This window comes from Bubalus kerabau, chromosome 6 (genome assembly GCF_029407905.1).
Source record: "Bubalus kerabau isolate K-KA32 ecotype Philippines breed swamp buffalo chromosome 6, PCC_UOA_SB_1v2, whole genome shotgun sequence".
Classification (NCBI taxonomy): domain Eukaryota; kingdom Metazoa; phylum Chordata; class Mammalia; order Artiodactyla; family Bovidae; genus Bubalus; species Bubalus kerabau.
In genome coordinates, this window is record NC_073629.1 from 55,020,660 (window position 1) to 55,048,388 (window position 27,729).

At 39.0% G+C, this 27,729-nt stretch overlaps 1 protein-coding gene across 1 annotated transcript; it reads right to left on the reverse strand.

Moving 5' to 3' along the window:
- Nucleotides 1–2,694: 2,694 nt before the first annotated feature.
- On the reverse strand, nt 2,695–18,223 carry LOC129656155 (guanylate-binding protein 1-like). The gene is made up of 11 exons (XM_055586902.1): nt 18,084–18,223; nt 12,365–12,564; nt 9,636–9,763; nt 8,649–8,758; nt 8,180–8,376; nt 7,341–7,583; nt 6,246–6,526; nt 5,389–5,601; nt 4,644–4,746; nt 4,208–4,401; nt 2,695–2,865 (listed from the first exon to the last, which is right to left on the reverse strand). Exons 2-11 carry the CDS (start codon nt 12,552–12,554, stop codon nt 2,749–2,751), a joined length of 1,776 nt encoding a protein of 591 aa, XP_055442877.1. The 5' UTR covers nt 12,555–12,564; nt 18,084–18,223; the 3' UTR covers nt 2,695–2,748.
- Between the last annotated feature and the right edge of the window lie 9,506 nt (nt 18,224–27,729).

A 27,729-nucleotide genomic window follows, 5' to 3' on the forward strand; every position in this document is an offset into this window, starting at 1 on the left:
CTTCTGTACACTGAGAACTTAGAACAATGTCCAGTACATGGTAAGTATTCCACAAAAATGAGACATAACCTTGTCTCAGAACTCCTAGAGCCATCACCTGCATGTCCCATCCTGCCTCTGCTCACCCCCAAAATGTTAGTGTTCTCAAGCCTCCACCATACGTCCTTTGCTTTCTCATTCTTTCATTTTATGCATCACATGTGTGTGCATGCATTCTAAGTTGCTTCAGTTGTGTCCAACTCTGTGTGACCCTGCAGACTGTGTAGCCTGCCGGGCTCCACTGTCCATGAGATTCTTCCAGCAAGAATACTGGAGTGGGTTGCCATGCCCCTCTCCAAGGGATCTTTCTGACCCAGGGATCGAACTCTTGTCTCCTGCATTGGGAATCAGGTTGTTTACCACATAGGAAACCCTTATGCACCACAGGGACATCACTAAAACATAAACAATTCTGTTGTCTAACAAATCCTGCCTATTTGTCTGGGCATTCATGGCCTCATTATGGGTTCTGAAATGAGGTTTCAAGACAGTCTTCACTGGAAACCTGTTTCAGAACTGGACTCAGGTGATGACTCGGTGTTCACCATCCTATGATGACAGCTTCTCCATTTCATTGGCCTCCTCTTAACATGGACGCAAATAAGGAAAAGGAAATGCTGCATGATGGCAAATAGGAATATAGATTTCTCATCTCAGTCTTCTCATAAATTCTGCTTATGAATGCCTGCTTGATCTTCTAGAGGCAGATAAAAATTATAGGTTAATAGAGGTTACATTAATTCTGCAATTATGGAGTTTAGTTTATGTAATGGTATAGCTTATAATCTGGTATAGAAACTCATGCTACAAAACTAGAAAGGGAGTTACTTTTGTTTAGCTTTAATTTTCTTATTTTTAAATGATTAACAAAGAAACCACTATTAGGTTTTGAATGCAGTTATTCTTTTCTATAATGAAGTTTAACTAATAAAAATGCATTTGGTTTACTCCTTTCTTGCAGTGCAGTGTGGGAACTACATGGTGAATTTACATAAATACTCCACTTAATATGCTTGAGTCTCATGTGGTCCCCTATGAAGCTGCAGTTTGAGTAAAAAACTACTACTTATCAGCACTTGCCTAACTGTGGAAGGAGGTATTCTCCATGCTGATGGGAAACGAAGGGAAGATTCAATGGAAAAAAAGGTTCTAAGGCAATCAGAACAAGCAGGTTTATTAATGTATATTCAGTGGCATTAGCTGCTTTCCTGCTTTTCTCTCATCATGTAATATTTTGAAACACTGTATAATCTTTTTCACAATGCTAACATATGCGATGTAATCCCTATATTCCTTACAAATGCAAGGAACATAAAGCAGATGCGAAAAACTTTGATGAATATTTCTATTATATAAAGCAAGAGTCTGCAAATTATGGCTTCAGAGTGCCAGCTGCATTTTAAAACAATGGTTTCTTGGAAAACAGGCATACCATCCATTTGTGTATCATCTGTGGTTGCTTTATGGCAGAATTGAGGACATACTCATGAATAGTTACTATCCCAGATTTTACAAAAACATTAGCCAATCATGGCTATATAAATGAAAACGTTATTTTTTTTTGGTGAAAAACTATAAAAAATCAGAAATGTAAAGTTCAACATTTTAAATTTTTGCTTCCAAACTGAAATAATTCTTCATTGCTCTAAGAAGTTTTAAGCATTTACCTAGGGCTTTTGACAGTTGTGATAAAGTCCTAAGTAATACCAAGAGTATTATTTTACTGATCAAAAGAAGTCAAAAACAACCCATATTCTCTTGGGGGATGTGACTCAAGAATTGGGAAACAATAGCCTAAACTTCAGGGTAATGAACAATTTAATAATTAATTTAGCTCAGTTTTCTAACACATTATCTGTCATCATTTCAAGCTCATCTTTGCAAGTTATAAATGGCTACAAAGACAATGTATAATTGTCATCCTGTTACTATGTTTAGTGTATTGTCACTTGAAGTTCTAAAGTGTTCCATTAAAGTTATTAATTAAAGTAATTAAAATTATAATCTGTGTGAAATGAACCAGAAGGGAAAGTCTCCTTTTTTAGCCCATTTATTTATGATCCAAGTTATAATCATGCTAATGGTTTTTCCATCTTCCTGTGGAAATTCTGTAGACCTTCTAGATCACTATACAAGGTGATTTGCTTTAGCTTGGGATTCACCAGTAAGCACTGCCCATTCCAGGTATCCAGGAGTCACATCACTACTGACAGACCATGCAGACTTGAAACAATGGGACACCTTATACTGCCTTTACTAGAAGCTAGAATGGTTCTTCCCAACCTCTTGTGCATTTGGTCAAACTCACGACCAACTATGTCCCAAGACTTTGACCTAAGACTTTGCTCAGTATCCACTTGTCTAACTAGTGGTCATCTGGAAGAAGAAGCTCCTGGGTGGTACCAGCTTATGATACCTCCTGTGCTGGCACAGAGGTAAAGTGCATCTTGCTACACAGTTTACAATATTGTGAGGAAGATGCACATGACTTCAATTATAGAACTGCATGTCTTTGCAAATTTTAGTGTAGTAAAAATGTGAAACCTAAATATTATCAAGTATGGTGACACTTTTCTTAGTTTTAAACTTTTTTTTTTTAATTTTTTTTTTAATTTTATTTTATTTTTAAACTTTACATAATTGTATTAGTTTTGCCAAATAGTAATGCTTTGGATAAGAGTGACCAGGAAAGCTCTATTCTTTAATTCTTTAGCTTAGGAAACATTCCTTCTTTGGTTTATTCATCTTCTTCTGGAGATTCTGTATTTCCTTATGAAGTCGTCTATTCTCTTCTTGGAATCCTTCCTGTAGTAGTCGGGACTGTTCCTAAAAAGATACAAATGGAAATTGAATAGTGTATATCATTAAGTAAATCTCTAACTACTATCTAGTTTCCACATTCAAGGATTTTTTTTTTTTTTACTTTTCATTTATTTATTTTTTATCGAAGGATAAATGCTTTACAGAATTTTGTTGTTTTCTGTCAAATCTCGATATGAATCAGCCATAGGTATACATATATCCCCTCCTTTTTGAAACTCCCTTCCATCTCCCTTCCCGTCTCACCCCTCTAGGTTGATACAGAGCCCCTGTTTGAGTTTCCGGAACCATACAGCAAATACCCGTTGGCTATCTATTTTACATATGGTAATGTAACTTTCCATGTTACTCAAAAATATTTAATTTCTTCTTGAAATTTTCTCTATCATTAATTTTCATTTTACTTTCTCTTAAGTCTTCTATCTCTGTGATTGCTTTTCCTGAGTCTCCTTGAGTTAAGAAAGATTTTTGACTTATATCTCCTGACATAAGTTCATCTTGATATGTTGATAAATCTCAATTAGCAGTCTTAGTTTTTTTTCCCATTATTTGTATTCAACCTTTGTGGACAACCTAATGAAATGTTCGGCTTCGAGTCTTATCTATGCATTTTTATTTTTTTTAATACACACACATACACACATAACACAGAAATAGAAGGATTTCCAAAATCTGATACATTGTCTAAATCTTAGATGAGGAAATTTGGTCTAAGCTTCCACAACTTGGTGGCAGGAGGACCAAAATATAGGTGAGGGAATCAGGGTCCCAGACTTGATCATACTGGATTTCTGCACAGCTCAACACATACTAGGAGCAGGGCATAGGAAACCAGTAGGAGTGACAGATAGACACAGCGGTGTGAGTTAAGGAGTCCTTCTGCTTATGAAGGATTTCTTATAGCTAAAGGTCATACCAGTTGTGACAGAAAAAAAAAATTATGGATCCCTCTAAGTGGTGAAGACAGTTCAGATATCTTCCCAAGCATTGTGACCCTATAAAAGTTATTTAGTCTTGTCTGAACCTCTCTTTCATCTCCTAAGTATTAGGGACATGACAGGTCTTGCTTTGATATCGATAAGACCCTTTTTTTTTTTAATGCCTAGCAGATAACAGCTACCACGATTGACAGATATAGTGATAAAAGACTAGGTGTGACATAGCTGCAAGTAAAATCTTTTAGTAACAAGACACTGTAGGGGCCAGTTCAGGCAGACGAATAGGGATTGAAAAGAACAAGTAAGCATGCAAGGTCCTTCTTCTGGGCTTCAAGTTCACTGCTGGGCCACATTTGTGACCAGGAGGGAAAACAGAATAATAGGAACCACACAGTGTTGCAATTAAATACCTGCAGTTTGAGAGCAAGAGTTCTCTCTTGCTCTTCCAGTAACTGGGCCCTATCCCTCTCCATCTTCTCAGTCAGCTGTTTCACATGTTCCTGATAGCTCTTTTCTTTCTGTTCCATCATCTGCTGGTTCTTTATTTGCATTTCCTCCAGCATTTTTGCTGCAGCCTGTGCAGATTCAGCTTTCACACGTTCCACTGTCAGGAGGAAGAGGAAAAAGAAAAATGTATGTGGAAACCAAGTTGCTTCTTTCTTCCATGTACAATTCCCTATCACTGTTGCTACTGGCTGCATACACCCTACTCAGAAAAGATATTAGCAAGTAAGAGACATCTTTTCTCATGTTGCTATAGTTTAAGGCTCCTCAGTTCACATAGCTGAATTAGTTAGAATTTTAAAGAGCTTTCGAGGCTGTCTAGTCTCTTGACTTGCTCCTCACCTTCAATCAACTTTTCCTTCTCTGACAGTGTCTGGTCTGTCTGTAGAATTGCATCAGTCAGAGACTCCTTGGACTTCAAGTATTCCTGAAGAATTTCCTCAGCCTGGGATCCAGGTAAAATAGAGTTAGTAGTAGGAAATGACTATAAACACTTATTCATGTTTTCCACCTTTCCCTCTAGGAACTGCTCCTCTTGGCCCTGGTGTGCCTGGTGATCAGATTCCCTGTCACTGGGCTGAGCACATGCTCCAGACTGGCCAAGCAAGGTGCCCTCCTGAGCAGAATCCTTTTGAAGAGGTTGATATACATGTAAATAGTGATTCTCTGTTCTTGTAAACTGAGGGCTCTGATTTTGGAGCTGTTGGTGCTGTGGTCCCTTATGGGGTGAACTTGTTGGAGAATGAAAGCATCATGGAGAAAGTGGATCTGAATAAAGTGGGTAGAGGGAGAATGAGAGGGAGGGAAGTGTAGGGCTAGGGGAGCCACAGGCAGAGAGATAAATGATGACATTATTTGAAATTTTGGATACATCTGGTAATCCAGTTTATAACTCAATTGTTAACTTAGTATATGCTCTTGGATGAGCACATTGGTCATACCTGGTGTAACAGGCTCCCTGTACGTGTTTATAGAATGAGAGCCTGAATGCTGTTGGTCCTGTAACTGCGCATCTGTGTAAAACACACGTGGTCACACTGTCACCTCAAGGAGGCATCAGTAGCTTCCCAGAATCAATCTTGGTTACCTGTACGCCCTTTCTGGGCTCCTGAAAATACTTCTTTTTCAGCTCTTGCATCTTCTCAATGAAGAGGCGATAGCCCCCTGGTTTCAAATAAATCCCCTGTTTCATATCTTCTTCTAGAGGACTGAAAATATCCTTCAGTAAAGCAGAGCAATGATCTTCTGATGCTTTAAGATTCTGGTTACAAAAGTCATCTCGCTTTTTATCTAGCTGGGCCTTTGATGTAAAAAATAAGAAGTATTAATAAACAGAAGAATTAAAAGAGGTTAGCTTGACCTCCAAATTTCTGGAAAAGCTTCTCAAAAAAATAAAAGTAAAAAATGTCTGTGACCACTAGAAGAACTCACAAAAAAAGCAACAAAATCATAACCTTCCTCCTGATCCTGACTTTCTACAGAAGCCCCTCTCTCCATGAGGGTAACCTTTGGAGCAGAGATTACTAGCTACATGCTTCACCTTTGGAGAAAACTCCTAATTTTCCAACTGGACAAATGATTGCATGTGAAATAAATGTAGCTCAATATAAACCTGCTTATGATAACTAAGAATAAAATATTCTTTGCTTTTGGCCAAAATATCCAATCAGTCTGATAAAAATGAGTCTGTGATTTGATTAGAAACTCTGATTATTACCTGTATGCATGTAATGAAATTATAGGGAAGATTATTAGTTTATTCATGAAAGAAAAAATTTCAGTGCCTCATAATAAAGTATATCATAATAGAATTGGTTCCTCTTATGATAACAAATAATGTTTGTCTAGAAAAATTGCTTTTTACAAAATAAGCACCTATTTCATTTTCTAGTAATACTTTACTTTCCAAGAGCCTAATATGTATAAACTTGAGAAAAAAATTACCGCTAATTCTTTTTGAAATAATTGGTCTATGTCTTTGAAGGAACTCTTCATGAAGACTTCAATGGCCTCTTTCTCAGTGGCCCTGTGCAGGTCCAGCAGTTCCTGGAGGGTTTCTGTGGGCAGCTGCAGCTTCTGGCCCATCTGCTGGTCATAGTGGGCAATGGCCTTTTGTACTGCAGCTGAGTTCTCGATCTCAGCCAAGGCCAGGACTGCATTCTCCATGCAGGGCAGATCCCCACTGTTGATGGCACTGACATAGGTCTGCACCAGGGTCTCTAAACCTATGACAGAGAACAATGATGATGTTTACTGTAGGCATCAGTGAGGAAACTTTCTATTCTGTCTAATTCTAATGTTGTTTATTACCAACCATTTATTTTTCAGCATTACCTTAAAACTTGCTAAAAATGCAGCCTCTGGCCCAGTTTGAATGACTTAGACCCTCCTCTTTGGCAAGATCCTCAGGTGGTATATATACATCAATGGTTGAGAAACTTTTGTGTTTATTGAGTACATTTACTTCACCTGCAGGTACTGTTAGGCCAGAAACCATATCTCTCTCATTTATGTCTGTATCATCAGCCCTGGTAAGTCCATGGGAAACATTTGATTAATATTTGTGGAGCAAATCAAAATGAGTCCTCCATTTTGCTTATTCTAGCAGAGCATTATAGGAGACCTTTCTGTGATTTTGGAAGTATTCTGTGTGTGCTGTCCAGGGTGGGAGCCACTAACCTCATGTAGGTGTGAGCCCTTGAGACATAGCTGTGTGATCAGAATGTTAAATTCCCATATTTTTTATTAGCTACATTTAAATTTAGATAGGAACACTTGTCTAGTGAAAACCATGTTGGACAGGGCAGGTCCAGTTTACTAGGACAATTGTCCACTCTCAGAGCTTTTATTCTTTGCCTTTTGTGTCTTTTCTCAACTATGAAGTCTGACTAATAAAACCTATCAGAAGTGTTGGTGCCACCTAGAATTTATCACGATAATATCAGTAGATGTTCATTTTTCAAAGTTGAAGCTACATGGATGTTATCACACCGTCCTCTAGTCTTAACAGTGAGAGTGAAGACTGGGAAGAGGACTCACGAGGTCCATCCACCTTGATGCCTCCTGAGAGGGTTTTAGTTTTGGAATTGCTAAAGATGTAGGAACAGAAGACCGCAGCTTGTTGCACAAATTCGGAGTCCAGTTCATCGTCACACAGGTCCTCAAGCTGGCCCAATTTCTTCCTATGAGTGGGTCGATCAAAGATGAAGCATTTCTTCTTTGGGAAGAACTTTCGGATACAGAGTCGAGGCAGATTAAAAGTTTTATCTTTCGGGCTGGTACCTGGAGGAAGAAAAAAGGAATTTGCCTAATGTAGGGTCTTGCAAACATTTCCTGTAAAGGGTCAAACAGTAAATAGACTTTGCAAGCCAGATGGTCTCTTTTCTGAGTACTCAAGTCTCCTATTGTAGCCTAAAAGCAGTCATAGGGAAACTATAAATAAATGGGTATGACATTATTCTAATAAAATCTTATTTACAAAACCAACTGGCAGGCTAGATTGGACAATATTTGCCTGTAACAATCCTTTACCAGCCCTGAACTGTGCATGGTTCATGCTTGCATTTCTTTTCTTCAAATAAATGACCATTCTACTCCTACTCTTTGGCTAATTACAGCACCACAAGCCCTAAGCATGGAGATCAATCTAATCACAGCACAGGGAAAGGTGAAAGAAAAAGAAATTTATTCTTAGAACAGGGAGAAAAATAATCTAAAACCAAATCTATTATTCAGATAGTAAACAAGCATTACTTCTTAGTAATCACCCCTTGACAAGAAATAGAAACTATAAGTAGAAGACAACTGTTGACAGAAAACTAAGGAATAATAGTTTTTAGTGTTTTGTCATCTGTTTACCAATTCTAAGTCCCCTTTACCTTTCTTAAGCTTGAGTGAATTCTCCAGGTACTCGTCTGCTGTGATGGACTGTCCATCTGCTTCCAAGTTTAGGGAGAAATCCCTCAGTGTCCATACAAAGTCTGGAAAGAAGCTCACAAAGTCAGCTGAATCCTCAACCCCATCCACATCAGGTGAGGATCTTGCCCTGATTTTATCTGTTAGCTCCGTCACATAGCTGAGTAGCAAAATAAAGAAAACTGGCGTGAATGAAGAGTCCCCCCCCCCATTCTATATTAGTTCCACATACTAAACCTTTATTTCTCCTTTGTTCTTAACCCAAGTATCCCAAGTATCAATTCCTCAGTAGGTTATAGGATTTTCCCCTTGCCATTGAATTCTTTTTTATATTTCTCGTGTTTGTTTCACCAGGATTCACAGTTAGTCAGCTGTTTTCTAAATATTGGTCTCCCCTCTGATTTTGATGTAGTTTGGATCCCAAAAGGATACTGCAGTTGGTCCATGGCCTGCTGGTTGATAGTTCCCATACTATTGTACACAAAAGTGCTGCTCAAGAGTATTGCTAGGGCAAAGATCCAGGAGTCATTCTGGTTGTCACCCTGAAAATCAGAACATATTTTACCAGGATTGTGTTTCATTCTTATGGCACTTTCATGATCAGCAGTAGTAAAAGGATGCTCATGTAACTAGAGTTTTTTGTTTTTTTTTTTTCTTTCAAGACTGGTGACAAAGAAAACCAAATCCAAGCAAAAATGACTTTGAATAGTTTTCTGATATGTTTTGTTTTACCCTGATTCTCATTAGACCCTCTTATGATCATTGGTAGATAATTGCAAAACAAATAGTTATTGTGGGTGGACAGTCAAAGGTCTTAAATGTAATTTAAATTTAATTTTTCTCTTTATTTTTACAGAAAAATTGTCTTAATATTAGGGTACTAATACTTGTTTCTATCTCAGTAGGATATTGTTGTTCAACTAACACTTCCCATTTCTTATCTTATAAATATTCCAGACAATACTATGAGGCAAATGTAGAGCTAATACACCTGTTTTACAGATCAGAAAGCTGAGGTTAAAAAGTTCAAATAATTTACAAAAGTCACTGAGTTACTGACAGACTTTAAAGTTAAAGCCAAGAGTATGGGGCTTTGGAACTTAAATCCTTATCTAAAGTTCTTTGCAAGATAAAATTCATCACTTTGAGTTTATCTGTACTCCCTTTATGCATCTGTGTTAACTGGCTTAGCTTATAGCTTTTTGTTAATTAGGATACTGTCTACTGATCACTATGCTCTTCTTCTAGGATTCTGCCTTATGAATATTTTCCTAACCCCTGGTTCATAACTTGGTTTCATAGCATATAAACAGAAATGAAAAAACATGGTTAAACAAAGGTCTTATTTAAAGGAAAATTAAAAGTGTAGAGGACATTCAGACATGAGGGCTTAGTCCAAACTGGAACCTCATTCCTTACCTTCTCCACATCCCCCAGGCCCTCAGTATCAAGCAGAACTAGAGTACAGTTTGGCTTCTTAGGATGAGGCACACACCACATCCAGATGCCCTTCGTGTGAGACTGCACCGTGGAGCCCAGAGAGAAGCCTGCAAGGGGGTAGGGGGAAAAGAGAGGATGGGATTCTAATATCAAGTGGTTCTGGAAGTTGGGATGCAAGTTAACAAAATCAAGTTTAGGAGAACTGAAACCACAACAAGTATTAATCTTACTTACAATCAGAGAAACAGGGAAATTAAAGTATCAAATACTTAAAAAAATGCAAAACCTTTTCAAGAGGAAAACAATCAACAAACTAGAAATTTAAGGAAAATCTCAACATAATAGAAGTCATATAAAAAAAACCACAGCCAACATAATATTCAACAATGAAAGAGAGAAAGCTTTGCTTTTAAAAAAATTAACCCAAATGGATCAAAGACCTTAAGAGCTATTAATAAAACTATGAAAGTAGTAGAAGAAAATACAGGAGAAAAACTTCACAATATTGCATTTAGCAAAAATTTCTTGGAAATAATACCAAAAATATAAATAGCAATAAAAATATATAAGTTGGACTTCATCTAAATTAAAACACTTATGTATCAAAGGACACTGCTGCTAAGTCGCTTCAGTTGTGTCCTACTCTGTGCGACCTTGTAGACGGCAGCCCACCAGGCTCCCCCGTCCCTGGGATTTTCCAGTCAAGAGCACTGGAGTGGGTTGACATTTCCTTCTCCAGTGCATGAAAGTGAAAAGTGAAAGTGAAGTCGCTCAGTGGCGTCCGACTCTTTGCGACCCCATGGACTGCCCCCTACCAGGCTCCTCCGCCCATGGGATTTTCCAGGCAAGAGTACTGGAGTGGAGTGCCATTGCCTTCTCCGATCAAAGGACACTATTGAGAGTTAAATAGATAACACACAAATTGGGAGGAAATATTTGCTAGTCATAAATCTGATAAAGGATTGATACGCAGAATATGTAAAGAAGTCTTACAATTTAACACAAATAAATTAAAGGTCAACCCAACTAAAAAATGAGCAAATGACTTGACAGACATTTCTCTTGAGAAATTATTCAAAAGACCAATGAACACATGAAAAGATACTCAGCATTACTGGTCATTAGGGAAGTACAAAGCAAAACCACAATGTATTAAAACAACCTATAATGGAAAATAACCTGAAAAAATATATATGTATATATAGCTGAATCACTTTGCTGTATGCTTAAAACTAACACAATATTGTAAATCAACTGTACTTCAAAAAAAGGGCAACAAAGCATAGCATACAGCTTATGTGAATCCTGAAAATTAATTGATATTTATAATGAAGTTGGAAAATTTGACACTGAATGAATTTGATAATATTAAAAATTTTTTTACTTTAAAAAACCACAATGAGATACTACTTCATAGCCATTAGGATGGCCATTAGGATGGCCATTATCAAAAAAAACTATAACAAATGTTACCATTGTGTGTTTCTGGTGGGAATGTAAAATGGTATAGTTTCTGTGGAAAATAATATGGTGATTTCTTTAAAAAGCTTAGCATAGAATTATCATATGATCCAGCAATTCCATTTCTTGGTGTATACCCAAAAGAAGTGAAAGCGGGTACAGAACAGATATTTGAACACCCATGTTCTTAGCAACATTATTCACAGTAATCAAAATGAGGAAACAGTCCAAATGTCCATAAACTGGATGACTGGATAAGCAAATGGGTATCACATACAATTACTCAGCCTTAAAAAGGAAGAGAATTTGATACCTGTTACAACATTGTTGGACCTTGAAGACATCATACTCAGTGAAATAAACCTATCACTAAAGGACAAATAATATATGATTCTTTACACGAGATTCCAAGACTGGTCAAATTTATAGATAATATAGAATTGTGGTTGTCAAAGGTTGGGGCATTTTTGTTTATTGGGGTATAGAATTCCTATTGGGGGAAATTTACAGAGATGGATGTTAGTGATGTTTACACAACAGTGTGAATTTACTTAATACCACAGAATTTTAAAAAATGTTACAATGGTAAATTTTGTGGTAAATTTTATGTATGTGTATCCTGCATGAGGGCATGCGCAGTCGTTTCAGCTGTGTCTGACTGTTTGCAACTCCACGGACCGTAACCCACCAGATTCCCCTGACCATGAGATTTTTCCCAGCAAGAATACTGGAATGGGTTGCCATGCCCTCCTCCAGGAGTCTTTCCTATACAGGGATCAAACCCGGGTCTCTGGCATCTCTGCATTGCAGGTGGATTCTTTACCTGCTGAGCCACTGGGGAAGCCCATGTATAACTTTACAACAGTTAAAAATAAGAAAAGAAATAAGAACAACCAATACAGATTTAAACATTTTTTAAATCTTAAAGATCAATAGAAATGCTCTCATTACATGAATATTTTTGTGTCTTGTAATTTATTATTACATACATTACTTATTTTTTATTACCACATTTGTCTTTCTAGGAAGGGAAAAAATTGTGCTTTTGAAAAAGAAACTAAGACAAAGTGCAAAGAGCTGTGATCTGATACAGGTCATAGTGACGATAAGAACATAACCGTGGACTGAAGGTTAGCTTTCAATATCCCTCCCAGGTCTCTCACTTCCTCTCCTCACATCACTGTGCTGCACGCTGGGAGTGTGGGTGGACAGAAGGGACTTGGCTGGGCTCTGCTGGTGTCACTCACCCTTGTTCTTCCCAGCCAGCTTGTTCATCAGGTAGGACTTGCCTGTGCGGTAGAGGCCCACGATAGCCACCACCACAACAGGCTGCCTGATGGCAGACAGGATCTTCAGGGCTTCTGGATTAACCAGCAGTCTCCCATTAATGTTCTCAATGAGGCACCCTGGGCCTGGCATGTGGATCTCTGAGGCCATATCCCTTTGTCTGCAAGGGAAGATATGGGATGAATTAGAATTTCCAGTCTAAACAGATCAAGAGTTTTCATCAGGTCATTTTGCGTTCAGAAGGAGGAATGTCAAAATCCCCACAATATAACTGTGTGCCTAGTTAAGACAGTTAACATCAGCAAAGAGAAAGATGATCCTAGTGCATCTGGAGATTTTTTGGCCAATCACAAAAAACCTTGGCCATTTATGTCAACAGTGAGATATATGAGATTAAATCTGTTTCCTTTTGAAAATTGGAGAAGTGTTATCAAAGTAGCTCATTAAAAATATTGATATGACAGTGACTTTTCAACATACAATCACCCTCATGAACAAAATCTTCCATTTAATTTACCACTGAAATCTTCTATTTGGGTTCACATTTAAAAATTTATGAAAGTGAAAATTGCTCAGTTGAGTCCGACTCTTTTTGTGACCCCATGGAATATAAAATCCATGGAATTCTCCAGGCCAGACTACTGGAGTACATAGCTTTCCCCTTCTCCAGGGAATCTTCCCAACCCAGGGATCAAACCCAGGTCTCCTGCATTGCAGGCAGATTCTTCACCAGCTGAGCCACCAGGTAAACCCAAGAATACTGGAATGGGTAGCCTATCCCTTCTCCAGTGGATCTTCCCAGCCCAGGAATCGAACTGTGGTCTCCTGCACTGAGGTGGAATTTATACTAGACATTAAATGTAAAACAGAATAGGATTCAGAGAGATTTGTTGCATTTCCTATCTTTGTGTGAAGAGTCAATATTTATTTTTTATTCATTAATTCTTACTATGAATAAAGAATTTCATGAATAAAGGTTCATCAATTAATATGTCTCTGAACAATTTTTAATGATTTGAAATGCATTTTCTCATTAGCTATCCTTATTTCTACTGAAATAATAGTTCACAGATTTTCTCACACTTCTTTCCTAGAAGTGGAACTGACTTTAGCAAATTTTATAAAAGTCTGTAACCTTGTGAAACACATGGCTTAAAGCTCTTCCAAAAGCTTGCTGTGGGCTTGTAGAAACAAGGGGCTTGGAAACTTAAAATTCATTAGCTTCACAATAAATTCAGTTCAGTTCAGTCACTCAGTCATGTCCAACTCTTTGTGACCCCATGGACTGCAACATGCCAGGCCTCCCTGTCCATCACCAACTCCCGGAGTTTACTCAAACTTATGTCCATTGAGTCGGTGATGTCATCCAACCATCTCGTCCTCTGTCATCCCCTTCTCCTCCTGCCCTCAATTTTTCCCAGCATCAGGGTCTTTTCAAATGAGTCAGTTCTTCACATCAGGTGGCCAAAGTATTGGAGTTTCAGCTTCAACATCAGTCCTTCCAATGAATATTCAGGACTGATTTCCTTTAAATCTTCTCCAACACCACAGAGTCTTCTCCAACACTGCAGTTCAAAAGCATCAATTCTTTGGCACTCAGCTTTCTTTAGAGTCCAACTCTCACATCCATACATGACTACAGGAAAAACCATAGCCTTGACTAGATGGACCTTTGTTGGCAAAGTAATGTCTCTGCTTTTTAATGTTATCTAGGTTGGTCATAACTTTTCTTCCAAGGAGTAAGCATTAAATTTCATGGCTGCCATCACCATCTGCAGTGATTTTGGAGCTCCCAAAAAAGAAAATCTGGCACTGTTTCTACTGTTTCTCCATCAATTTGCCACGTAGTGATGGGACCGGATGCCATGACCTTAGTTTTCTCAATATTGAGCTTCAAGCCAAATTTTTCACTCTCCTCTTTCACTTTTATCAAGAGGCTCTTTAGTTCTTCCTCACTTTCTGCCATAAGGGTGGTGTCATCTACATATCTGAGGTTATTGACATTTCTCCCAGCAATCTTCATTCCAGCTTGTGCTTCATCCAGCCCAGCGTTTCCCATGATGTACTCTGCATAGAAGTTAAATAAAAAGGGAGTATACAGCCCTGACATACTCCTTTTCCTGTTGGAACCAGTCTGTTGTTCCCTGTCCAGTTCCAACTGTTGCTTCTTGACCTGCATACAGATTTCTCAAGAGGCAGGTCAGATGGTCTGATATTCCCATTTCTTGAAGAATTTCCCACAGTTTGTGGTGATCCAAACAGTCAAAGGCTTTGGCATAGTCAATAAAGCAGAAATAGATGTTTTTCTGGAACTCTCTTGCTTCTTCGATGATCCAGCAGTTGTTGACATTTTGATCTCTGGTTCCTCTGCTTTTTCTAAAACCAGCTTGAACATATGGAAGTTCACAGTTCATGTATTATTGAAGCCTGGCTTGGAGAATTTTGAGCATTACTTTACTAGTGTGTGAGATAAGTGCAATTGTGCGGTAGTTTGAGCATTCTTTGGCATTGCCTTTCTTTGGGATTGGAATGAAAACTGACTTTTCCAGCCCTGTGGCCACTGCTGAGTTTTCCAAATTTGCTGGCATATTGAGTGCAGCACTTTCACAGTATTGTCTCTTAGGATTTGAAACAGCTCAGCTGGAATTCCATCACCTCTACTAGCTTTGTTCGTAGTGATGTTTCCTAAGGCCCAATTGACTTTGCATTCCAGGCTGTCTGGCTCTAAGTGAGTGATCACACAATTGTGATCATCTGGGTTGTGAAGATCTTTTTTGTATGATTCTTCTGTGTATTCTTGCCACCTCTGCTTAATATCTTCTGCTTCTGTTAGGTCCATACCATTTTTGTCCTTTATTAAGCCAGTCTTTGCATGAAATGTTCCCTTGGTGTCTCTAATTTTCTTGAAGAGATCTCTAATCTTTCCCATTCTATTGTTTCCCTCTATTTCTTTGCACTGATCACTGAGGAAGGCTTTCTTATCTCTCCTTGCTATTCTTTGGAACTCTATTCTGGGAAATAGACTCTTGGAGGGCACAGACAGAACCTTGTGTGCACCAGGACCTGGGGGAAGGGAGCAGTGAGCCCACGGAGACTGACTCAGACTTGCCTGTGAGTGTCCAGGAGTCTCCGGTGGAGGCGTGGGTTGGTGGTGGCCTGCTGCATTGTTGGGGGCACTGAATGTAGCAGTACATACATGGGACCTTTTGAAGGAAGCCACCATTATCTTCTTTACCTCCACCATAGTTTGGCTCCGGGTAAATAGGAGGGAGGGAACACAGGTCCACCCATCAACAGAAAATAAGATTAAAGATTTACTGAGCATGGCCCCACCCATCAGAACAAGACCCAGTTTCTCCCTCAGTCAGTTTCGCCCTCTTATCCTTCTCTATTAGAGGGCAGAAAGAATGAAAACCACAATCACAGAAAACTAACCAGTCTAATCACGGCCTTGTCTAACTCAATGAAACTATGAGCCCTGCCGTGTAGGGCCACCCAAGATGGATGGGTCAGGGTGAAGAGTTCTGACAAAATGTGGTCCACTGGAGAAGGGAATGGCAAACCACTTCAGTATTCTTGCCTTGAGAACCCCATGAACACTATGAAAAGGCATAAAGATAGGACACTGAAAAATGAACTCCCCAGGTCAGCAGGTGCCCAATATGCTACTGGAGATTGGTGGACAAATAACTCCAGAAAGAATGAAGAGACAGAGCCAAAGCAAAACCAATACCCAGCCGTGGATGTAACTGGTGATGGAAGCCAAGATCCGATGCTGTAAAGAGCAATATTGCATGGGAACTTGGAATGTTAGGTCCATGAATCAAGGCAAATTGGAAGTGGTCAAACAAGGGATGAGATGACCATTATATCTACTACTGTAGGCAAGAGTCCCTTAGAAGAAATGAAGTAGCCATGATAGTAAACAAAAGAGTCCAAAATACAGTACTTGGATGCAATCTGAAACAATGACAGAATGATCTCTGTTCATCTCCAAGGCTAACCATTCAATATCATGGTAATCCAAGTCTATGCCCCAACCAGTAATGCTGAAGAAGCTGAAGTTGAATGGTTCTATGAAGACCTACAAGACCTTCTAGAACTAACACCCAATAAAAGATGTCCTTTTCATTATAGGTGACTGGAATGCAAAAGTAGGAAGTCAAGAAACACCTGAAATAACAGGCAAATTTTGCCTTGGAGTACAAAATGAAGCAGGGAAAAGGCTAATAGCATTTTGCCAAGAGAACACACTGGTAATAGCAAACACCCTCTTCCAACAACACAAGAGAAGACTCTACACATGGATATCACCAGATGGTCAACACCGAAATCAGATTGATTATATTCTTTGCAGCCGAAGTTGAAGAAGCTATACAGTCAGCAGAAACAAGACTGGGAGATGACTATGGCTCAGATCATGAACTCCTTATTGCCAAATTCAGACTTAAATTGAAGAAAGTAGGGAAAACCACTAGACCATTCAGGTATGACCTAAATCACAATAAATTAGCCTCCAACTAAGTGGAGATAAACTACACAATTGGTAACACTGTATGTTGCTAAAAATCAGGTGTGTATATGAGGGGAGAAAAAATTGAAATAAAGATTAAAAGATCAAGAAGAGATTAACAGAGGTAGAGAAGAAAGTTATTGAAAGAAAATAGCTATATTTCCAGACATACAATCTAGGTTTTCTGTTTTGCTCTTTTCTCCCATCTTGTAGAGGAGAAGTAGAAGCGGGAAGAAGATGAAGAGGGGTAGGGATAAGGAGAGAGGAGTGGTAAGGGAACCAAGGGCAGGAAACTGAAAAGAGAGAGAGAGGTGTCAGACAGTAGGTGATGAATGGGGCTAGTGCCAAGCCAAGGAAGTCAGGGGAAGAGTTTCCAGGAGGCAAGATCAGAACTCCTTGAGAGCCCAGAGAGGGCAAAATAAAAAAACAATGGTGACTTTAGCACTGCTCCAGAGTAGATTCTTTAAAGACAAAGCTTTTTATAAAGTGGTGGGACTGAATTCTGTCCTAAGGTGTAAGGCATCCTCGAGTTGGCACCAACACATTGAACCTAGTGAACCTGTGCTGTTTCTAAAGGAAGATGTCGACTTTAAAATAGAGTGCAAAGGTAGGACTGAAGAGTATGATGTCTTCATAAATCTACATCTTTCACTCTGGATTTCAGCTTTTCCCCTTGTCTTTAACAGTGCCAGGTGACTGTTTCCACTGCACCTCATTTACTGTTCTTTCCTTCGCATGAGAAAAAAAACAAAACAAAACATATCTGCCACCCTTTCAGTTTCTTAGCTGCAGTCAAATCAGTATTGAGCAAGTTGTATCAAAGAAAATGGTAATACAATCATTATCCACAGTCAACATCAGCAAAGAGAAGGACAATCCTAATTCATTCCAAACTCAGTTTAGCCCTGTGTCCTTGGTGCTTAACTCCACACAAGCACAGTCATGACCCAGAGATGGGATGGCCCATGCTAACACCTGGATTTCATTTGACCAATGTCCCAAATCAGGATGAGCTACAGTCTTGATGCTGATCATTTATTAGAAAACTAACCATTACAGATCCCTTCGCACCCCTGCACTAATCTTACCATGGGCTCCTGCTCCTATAACAGGGCTCCTTTAGCACTGAAGAAGAATCTGCTTTGAGGAAAAGCTAGAGTTCTTACCTGTTTTCTTCTCAGCTCAGGTGGAATGGTTCTGTAACAAATTTCTCTTTCTCTCACTAGATGGTTAACTTCTATTTCACCAGCTCAATATCTTGAGTCTTGCCTGCTTTCCTTTAGCAAACAGACAGAAGGAAAGCAACCTCTCTAACAGATTTACAGTAATGTGAAACTGAAAGCACTGAGAACAAAGCAATGACTCAACAGCCATATAAGGAATTTCTGAGCTATTCTAAAAAAAAAAAAAAAAAGATGGGTTTGACACAATTTCTCTAGAACCTTCACATTAATAGCTTTGAAAGACATCTTAGAGACCATTTAGTGTTGAAAAAGGTGTCTATTAGATTCTTAAATATAATGGAATGTATCTCAGGATTCGGTGTCAGTTTGGGAAACCTAGAATAGGAAGCATATTAATTTTTAGGTTTAATTTCCTTAAATAATGGACAGACACATAGTGGGCGTGGCTCCTCTTTTATGCATGCTGTAAGTTAAGAAAATGACTCATCTTACAGATTCATGAACATGAAGCCCCTGGAACTTAATACCCAGTGCGCACACAGCATGTGTTCCATGCTCAGTGCTGATCACCCTACATAGGTTAAATAACTGATATTTTGTAACAGACATTTCTCCACCATTTTATAGAAACTGAGGCACAGAAAGATTAAATGTCTTATCCCAAATCACAACACTATAAATAACCTGAACCAAATCACTCTTCATTCCAAACCCTCTTGTTAAGCCACTTCACTATACTGTCTTTTCATGTTTGCTCAGTGAATAGTAGTAGAAGTAACAGTTTTATTGCTGAATTTCTTTCTAAGAAGCACATATGTTACAATTGTCCAATTCATTTCTGAGTAAAACCATGCAAAATGAGTGGTGTGCTATCTCCATTGAAAACAAGGAGGCTTCAGAAAGGGTAAGATAATATGCCGGGTCAAGTTCACTAAGCATGTCGTAGAGGTGAGATGTGAATCTGAAACTCTTTTTACCCTTAAACTATGCTTCCTGCGAACAAAGCTAGTGGAAGTGATGGAATTCCAGTTGAGCTACTTCAAATCCTGGAAGATGATGCTGTGAAAGTGCTGCACTCAATATGCCAGCATATTTGGAAAACTCAGCAGTGGCCACAGGACTGGAAAAGGTCAGTTTGCATTCCAATCCCAAAGAAAGGCAATGCCAAAGAATGCTCAAACTTCTGCACAACTGCACTCATCTCACACGCTAGTAACGTAATGCTCAAAATTCTCCAAGCCAGGCTTCAGCAATATGTGAACTGTGAACTTTCAGATGTTCAATCTGGTTTTAGAAAAGACAGAGGAACCAGAGATCAAATTGCCAACATCTGCTGGATCATGGAAAAAGCAAGAGAGTTCCAGAAAAACATCTATTTCTGCTTTATTGACTATGCCAAAGCCTTTGACTGCGTGGATCACAATAAACTGAGGAAAATTCTGAAAGAGATGGGAATACCAGACCACCGGACCTGTCTCTTGAGAAACCTCTATGCAGGTCAGGAAGCAACAGTTAGAACTGGACATGGAACAACAGACTGGTTCCAAATAGGAAAAGGAGTACGTCAAGGCTGTATATTGTCACCCTGCGTATTTAACTTATATGCAAAGTACATCATGAGAAATGCTGGGCTGGATGAAGCACAAGCTGGAATCAAGATTGCTGGGAGAAATATCAATAACCTCAGATATGCAGATGATACCACCCTTATGGCATAAAGTGAAGAGGAACTAAATGCCTCTTGATGCAAGTGAAAGTGGACAGTGAAAAGGTTGGCTTAAAGCTCAACATTCAGAAAACTAAGATCATGGCATCTGGTCCCATCACTTCATGGGAAATAGATGGGGAAACCGTGGAAACAGTGTCAGACTTTATATTTTGGGCTCCGAAATCACAGCAGATGGTGATTGCAGCCATGAAATTAAAAGACGCTTACTCCTTGGAAGGAAAGTTATGACCAACCTAGATAGCATATTCAAAAGCAGAGACATTACTTTGCCAACAAAGGTCCGTTTAGTCAAGGCTATGGTTTTTCCAGTGGTCATATATGGATGTGAGAGTTGGACTGTGAAGAAGGCTGAGCACTGAAGAACTGATGCTTTTGAACTGTGGTGTTGGAGAAGACTGAGTCCCTTGGACTGCAAGTAGATCCAACCAGTCCATTCTAAAGGAGATCAGTCCTGGGTGTTCTTTGGAAGGACTGATGCTAAAGCTGAAACTCCAATACTTTGGCCACCTCATGTGAAGAGTTGACTCATTGGAAAAGACTCTGATGCTGTGAGGGATTGGGGGCAGGAGGAGAAGGGGACGACAGAGGATGAGATGGCTGTATGGCATCACCGACTCAATGGACATGAGTTTGAGTGAACTCCGGGAGTTTGTGATGGACAGAGAGGCCTGGCGTGCTGTGATTCATTGGGTTGCATGAGTTGGACATGACTGAGCAACTGAGCTTAACTGAACTGAACTGAGCATGGTGCTTTCTTAACAACCTTTTTGAGAGGTTATTAAGTATTGATTTAATTTATTTGATAAATTTATAAGTCTTATTAAATTGTCTGTTTCTTCTTAAATGAGTTTTGTCAGAAAGTGTCTTTCAAGGAATTGGTCCATTTCATTTAGGGTATCAAATTTGTGGATGCAGAGTTGTTTATACTATTTCTTGATTATGCTTTTAATGTCCATGATATCTGTACATTGTCCATACTTAATTTCTGGTAACAGTAATTTACATCATCTCTCTTTTTTCCTTGTTAGCCTTGCTAGAGGCTTAATGATTTTGATTTTTTTTAAAATTTTGTTGATTTTTCTATTGATCTCTTGTTTTTAATATTTAGGAATTTCTACTCTAACCTTAATTATTACTTTTCTTCTGCTTGAGTTGAATTCGCTCTTCTCTTCCTGGTTTCCTATTATGGAAGCTTGGGCTTTTTATTTTAAAATTTTCTTCTTTTTTATATGCCCACTCAATGTATAAATGTGTCTTTAAGCTCTGCTTTCACAAAATTCTACAAATTTAGGGAAGCAGTATTTTCATTTTTATTTACCTCAACTGTTTTAAAATTTCTCTTGAGATTCCTCCTTTAACCAATATGTTATTAAGAAGTGTGCTACTCAATCTCCACATATTCAGGAAATGTCCAGCTTTTTCTTACAGATTTCCAGTTTATTCAATTGTGATCTGACAGGAAATATTGTATTACTTCTATTCTTTTAATTTGTTGAGGTATAGTTTATGACCCATAATGTGATTTACCTTGGCCCATATGAGCTTGAAAAGAATGTATATTCTGCTGATGTTGGATGGAGTAGTCTATAGATGTGAACTGCTTACAGCTGATTTGAGATCCTCTTAAGTTCTACATTGTGTGGCTTCCCAGGTGGCTCAGTGGTAATGAATCCATGTGCGAATGCAGGAGCCACAGGAGACGCAGATTTGATCCCTAGGTTGGAAAGATCCCCTGGAGAAGGAAATGGCAACACATTCCAGTATTCTTGCCAGGATAATCTCATGGACAGGGGAGCCCAGTGGGCTACAGTTCATGGGGTTGCAAAGAGTCAGATATGTCATTAATGATTTTCCACCTACTATACATGTCCATTTTTAACCGAGATGTGTTGAAACCTTCAAACCTTCAATGGATTCCTCTGTTTCTCCTCCCTGTTGTGTCAGTTTATGGCACACATATTTTGGCACTCTGTGGTTAGGCACAAACACATTGAGGGATGTTATATCTTCTGGGAAATGTAACCCTTTTATTCCTATGCAATTGCCCTCTTTATCCATGATAGTTTTCCTGTTCTGAAGTCTACTCTGTCTGTCTTCCACAGTTTTCTTTTGTTTAGTGTTAGTATGGTATATGAACCTAGGGATCTGGCAAAGGGACTGAGAACCCCCAAGGAATTGGACGTCAGAGGCCAGTGGTGAAACCATTTACCACAGATTGGGACCAAAACCCAATGTGCTGGGACTTGAACCCAGCAAAACCCTGCTTGGGACTTGAATCCACGTGGCTGGGACTTGAACCCATCCAAATCCCTTCTTGGGACTTGAAACCCCATGGCTGGGACTCAAACCTAGCCAAAACCCACAGTACCTGGTTTTAGGACCTAGTGAAGCTCAGGTTCTTGATGTCTCATTGCAGAAAGAATTCAGTGAGAGATAAAGTGATAAGTAAGAAGTGGATTTATTCAGATACAGAGATAAGCACACTACACAGACAAGAGTGTGAGCCTTTGGAGAGGGTGAATGAGACCACAAAATGTTGTGTGATTAGTTTTTATAGGCTGGGTAATTTAACATGCTAATGAGTGTGAGGATTATTTGAACTATTTTTGGAAAGGGGGAAGAGATTTCCAGGATTTGGGCCACTGCCCATTCCTTGATCTTTTAACAGTGCCTTGGAACTGTCATGGCACTTCTGGATGTGTCATTTCACTTGTGACTGAGGATCAAGATCTAGTATTGTCTGCCATCAAGGTACCATTTGATTCTAATCAGTTTATGTTGTGTCCTTGGGTGATGCTATTCTTTCTAAAGTTGTGCCCTGCCCCTTTCCCTCCTGTTACAGTGGGATTTGATTACAGCAGTCACAGAACATTGGGGAAACAGACTCTTGGAGGGCACAAACAAAACCTTGTGTGCACCATGACACAGGAGAAGGGAGCACTGACTCCACAAGAGACTGACCCAGACTTGCCTGTAAGTGTCCAGGAGTCTCTGGCAGAGGGGAAGGTTGAGAGTGGCCTGTTGCAGAACCATGGACACTGAATACAACAGTGCCTGAAGGGGACCTTTTGAAGGAGGTAGCCATTATCTTCATGACCAGAGGGAGGGAACACAGCCCCACCCATCAACAGAAAATTGGATTAAAGATTTACTGAGCATGACCCCACCCATCAGAACAGGATCCAGTTTCCCCTTCAGTCAGTCTCTCCCATCAAGAAGCCTCCATAAGCCTCTTATCCTTATCAGTCAGAGGGCAGATAGAATGAAACCACAGTCACAGAAAACTAATCAAACTGATCACATGGATCACAGCCTTATCTACTTCAATGAAACTATGAGCCATACCATGTAGGGCCACCCAAAATGGATTGGGTCATAGAGGAGAGTTCTGACAAAATGCAGTCCCCTGGAGAATGGAATGGCAAGCCACTTCAGTATTCTTGCCTTGAGAACCCCAAGAACAGTATGAAAAGGAAAAAATATATGACACTGAAGGATGAATTCCCCAGGTCAGTAGGTGCCCAATATGCTACTGGAGAAGAGTGGAGAAATAGCTCCAGAAAGAATGAAGAGATGGAGCCAAAGCAAAAACAACACCCAGTTGTGGACATGACTGGTGATTGAAGTAAAGACCAATGCTGCAAAGAACAATATAGCATAGGAACCTGGCATGTTAGGCCCATGAATGAAGGCAAATTGGAAGTGATCAAACAGGAGATGGCAAGAGTGAACATCAACATGTTAGGATTCAGTGAACTAAAATGGACTGGAATGGGCGAATTTAATTCAGATGGCCATTGTATCTACTACTATGGGCAAGAATCCCTTAGAAGAAATGGAATAACAATCATAGTCAACAAGAGTCTGAAAAGCAGTACTTGATTGCAATCTCAAGAATGACAGAATGATCTCTGTTCATTTCCAAGGCAAAACATTCAATATCACAGTAATCCAAGTCTATGCCCCACCACTAGTGCTGAAAAAGCTGAAGTTGAATGGTTCCATGAAGACCTACAAGGCCTTCTAGAACTAACACCCACAAAGATGTCCTTTTCATCATAGGGGAATAGAATGCAAAAGTAGGAAGTCAAGAGATACCTGGAGTAACAGGCAAATTTGGTGTTAGAGTACAAAATGAAGCAGGAGAAAGGCTAACAGAGTTTTGCCAGAGAAGGCACTGGTCATAACTAACACCTTCTTCTAACACAAGAGATGACTACATCATTGGATGGTCAACACTGAAATCAGATTGATTATATTCTTTGCAGTCAAAGATGGAGAAGCTCTATACAGTCAGCAAAAACAAGACCAGGAGCTGACTGTGGCTCAGATCATGAACTCCTTATTGCCAAATTCAGACTTAAATTGAAGAGAGTAGGGAAAACCACTAGACCATTCAGGTATGACCTAAATCAAATCCCTCATGATTATACTGTGGAAGTGACAAATAGATTCAAGGGACTATATCTGGTAGACAAAGTGCCTGAGGAACTATGGACAGAGGTTCATGTCATTGTACAGGAGGCAGTGATCAAGACCATGCCCAAAAAAAGAAATGCAAAAAGGCAAAATGGTTTTCAGAGGAGGTCTTAAAAATAGCTGAAAAAAGAAGAAAAGTGAAAGGTAAATGAGAAAAAGAAAGATATACTCATTTGAATGTAGAGTTCCAAGGAATAGTAAAGAGAAATAAGAAAGCCTTCCTTGGTGATCAATGCAAAGAAATAGAGGAAAACAAAATAATGGGAAAGACTAGATATCTCTTCTAGTCTAGATATCTATACTAGATATCTCATCTATTGTCCTGAAAGATGATGCTGTGAAAGTGCTCCACTCAACATCCCACAAATTTGGAAAACTCAGCAGTGGCCACAGGACGGGAAAAGGCCCGTTTTCATTCCAATCCCAAAGAAAGGCAATGCCAAAGAATGCTCAAACTACCTCACAATTGCACTCATCTCACACGCTAGTAAAGTAATGCTCAAAATTCTCCAAGCCAGGCTTCAGCAATACATGAACCGTGAACTTCCTGATGTTCAAGCTGGTTTTAGAAAAGGCAGAGGAACCAGAGATCAAATTGCCAACATCTGCTGGATCATGGAAAAAGCAAGAGAGTTCCAGAAAAAACATCTATTTCTGCATTATTGACTATGCCAAAGCCTTTGACTGTGTGGATCACAAGAAACTGTGGAAAATTCTGAAAGAGATGGGAATACCAGACCCCTGACCTGCCTCTTGAGAAACCTGTATGCAGGTTAGGAAGCAACAGTTAGAACTGGACATGGAACAACAGACTGGTTCCAAATAGGAAAATGAGTACATCAAGGCTGTATATTGTAACCCTGCTTCTTTAACTTGTATGCAGAGTACATCATGCAAAATGCTGCGCTGGGTGAAACACAAGCTGGAATGAAATTTCTGGGAGGCATATCAATAACCTCAGATATGCAGATGACACCACCCTTATGACAGAAAGTGAAGAGGAATTAAAGAGCCTCTTGATGAAAGTGAAAGAAGACAGTGAAATAGTTGGCTTAAAACTCAACATTCAGATAACTAAGATCATGGCATGCTGTCCAATCACTTCTGGCAAATAGATGGGGAAACAATGCAAACAGCGACAGACTTTATTTTTGGAGGAGCTCCAAAATCACTGCAGATGGTGATTTAAACCATGAAATTAAAAGACGCTTGCTCTTTGGAAGAAATGCTGTGATCAACCTAGACAGCACATTAAAAAGCAGAGATATTACTTTGCCAACAAAACTCTTATCCAGAGTAAGCTATGGCTTTTCCATGAGTCATGTACGGATGTGAGAGTTGGACTCTAAAGAAAGCTGAGTGCCAAAGAATTGATGTTTTTGAACTGTGGTGTTAGAGAAGACTCTTGAGAATCCCTTGGACTGCAAGATCAAACCAGTCAATCTGAAAGGAAATCAGTCCTGAATATTCATTGGAAGGATGCTGATGCTGAAGCTGAAACTCCAATACTTTGGCCACCTGATGTGAAGAACTGACTCACTAGGAAAGACTCTAATGCTGGAAAAGATTGAAGGAAGGAGGAGAAGTTTAAGATGGTTGGATGGCATAACCCACTCGATATACATGAGTTTGAGCAAGCTCCAGGAGTTGGTGGTGGACAGGAAAACCTGGCGTGCTGCAGTCCATGGTGTTGCAAAGACTCGGACACGACTGAGGGACTGAACTGAACTAAACTGATGTTATCTACCATGATCTATATATACCATATATGACATATACTATAATCTATATATACCCTATATGATATGCCATAATCTCCATCCCTTTAGTCTATCTTTGTCTTTATATTAAAGTGGTTTTCTTATACACAATAGATAATTGAGTTTTGTGTTTTTAATCCACTCTGACAGTCTCTGTCTTTTAATTGGTGTGTTTAGACTATTGATATGGAAATTGATTACTGATATAGTAGGATTAATATCCACCTGACTTTATACTTTTCACTATTCATTGCCCATATCTTTGTCACTATTTTATCTTTCACTCCTTTTCTAACTTTTGGTTTTAATTATGCATTTTATATGATTCCATTTTCTATCCTTTCTTAGCATAGCAATTATACCTCTTAAAATTTTTTTTCAAACTGTTTGCCCTAGAGACTGCAATATACATTTCTAACCAATCCATGTTCAGTGTCAAATAACACTCTACCACATCACCAATAGCACAAGCACCTTAAAATAACAAATTATTCCTAATTCTTATTCTGGTCTTTTGTATCATTGCTTTAATTCATTTCACTCATACATACTCTTCAATCTTCAAATACATTGGTGCTGTTATTGTTTTAATAAATTGTATGTTAGATCAACTTAGAATAAGAGAAATATATTTTTATTTTCTTGCCATTTATTCCTCCTCCAGTGCTCTTCCAGTCTTTATGTAGATCCAAATTTCTAATATATCATTTTCCTCCTCTGAAGAACTTTAAACATTTCTTACAAATCAGGGTTCCTGGTGATAGATTCCCTCAATTTTTGCTTGTCTGAGGAAGTACTTATTTCTCTTTCACTCAGAAGAATAATTTCAGTAGATACAGAATTCTAATTTGGTGTTGCTATTTCTTTCAAGATTTTGATTATTTCACTCCATTCTCTTCTTGCTTGTATGCTTTCAAAGGAGATGCCTGATATAATTCTTACCCTAGTGCCTCTATGAGTAAAATAAAATCTCTTTGGCTTATTTCAAGATTTTCTCTTTGCCTTTGATTTTCTGTAGTTGAATATGCTGTGCTTTTCAATTTGAGAAGTTTCTATTGACACACCTCCAAATTCACTGAGTCCGTCCCAATCATGTTCAGTCTACTGATGAACCCACCAAAGACATTCTTCATTCTGTCAGCCTGTTTTTAGTTTCTTGTATCTCCTTACAATTGTGGGAGTTTCCATTTCTCTCCCTACATTACTCACTTGTTCATTCATGTTTTCCTCCTTCTCCATTAGATTTCTTAGCATATTAATCACAGTAATTTTAAATTTAGCTGTCTGATAATTTGCAAATTTCTGCCTTGTCTGAGTCTAGTTCTCATACTTGATTTGACGCTTCAGACTGCTTTTATGCCTTTTAGCATGTCTAGTAATTTTTTGTTGAAAGCTGGCATAGTTTAATATTTTGAAGGACCTGAGGTAAATATGTCCATAGTGTGAGGTTTTATGTTAACTGTCTACAGGTTAGATTGTGTTTACCACTTGTTTTGACTGCTGTGTCAGGGAATAAAATTTTCTTACTGTTAATGTTTTTGTCTCTCTGCTATCTTTTGGTTTCCCTAGAAGAGTGATCCCCAAACTTTTTGGAACCAGGGACAGGTCTGATGGAAGACAATGGGAGTGGAGGTAGAGAATAGTTCAAGTGGTGAACTAT

What these genes read in the sequence shown, in the direction of transcription:
- LOC129656155 (XM_055586902.1), bottom strand. Translation starts at nt 12,554, where the DNA reads ATGGCCTCAGAGATCCACATGCCAGGCCCAGGGTGCCTCATTGAGAAC. An exon ending in GCTGGCTGGGAAGAACAAGG is followed by an intron (nt 9,764 to 12,364) that starts GTGAGTGACACC and finishes ACCCCCTTGCAG; the next exon opens with GCTTCTCTCTGGGCTCCACG. An exon ending in CAGGCCATGGACCAACTGCA is followed by an intron (nt 8,377 to 8,648) that starts GTATCCTTTTGG and finishes TTTGCTACTCAG; the next exon opens with CTATGTGACGGAGCTAACAG.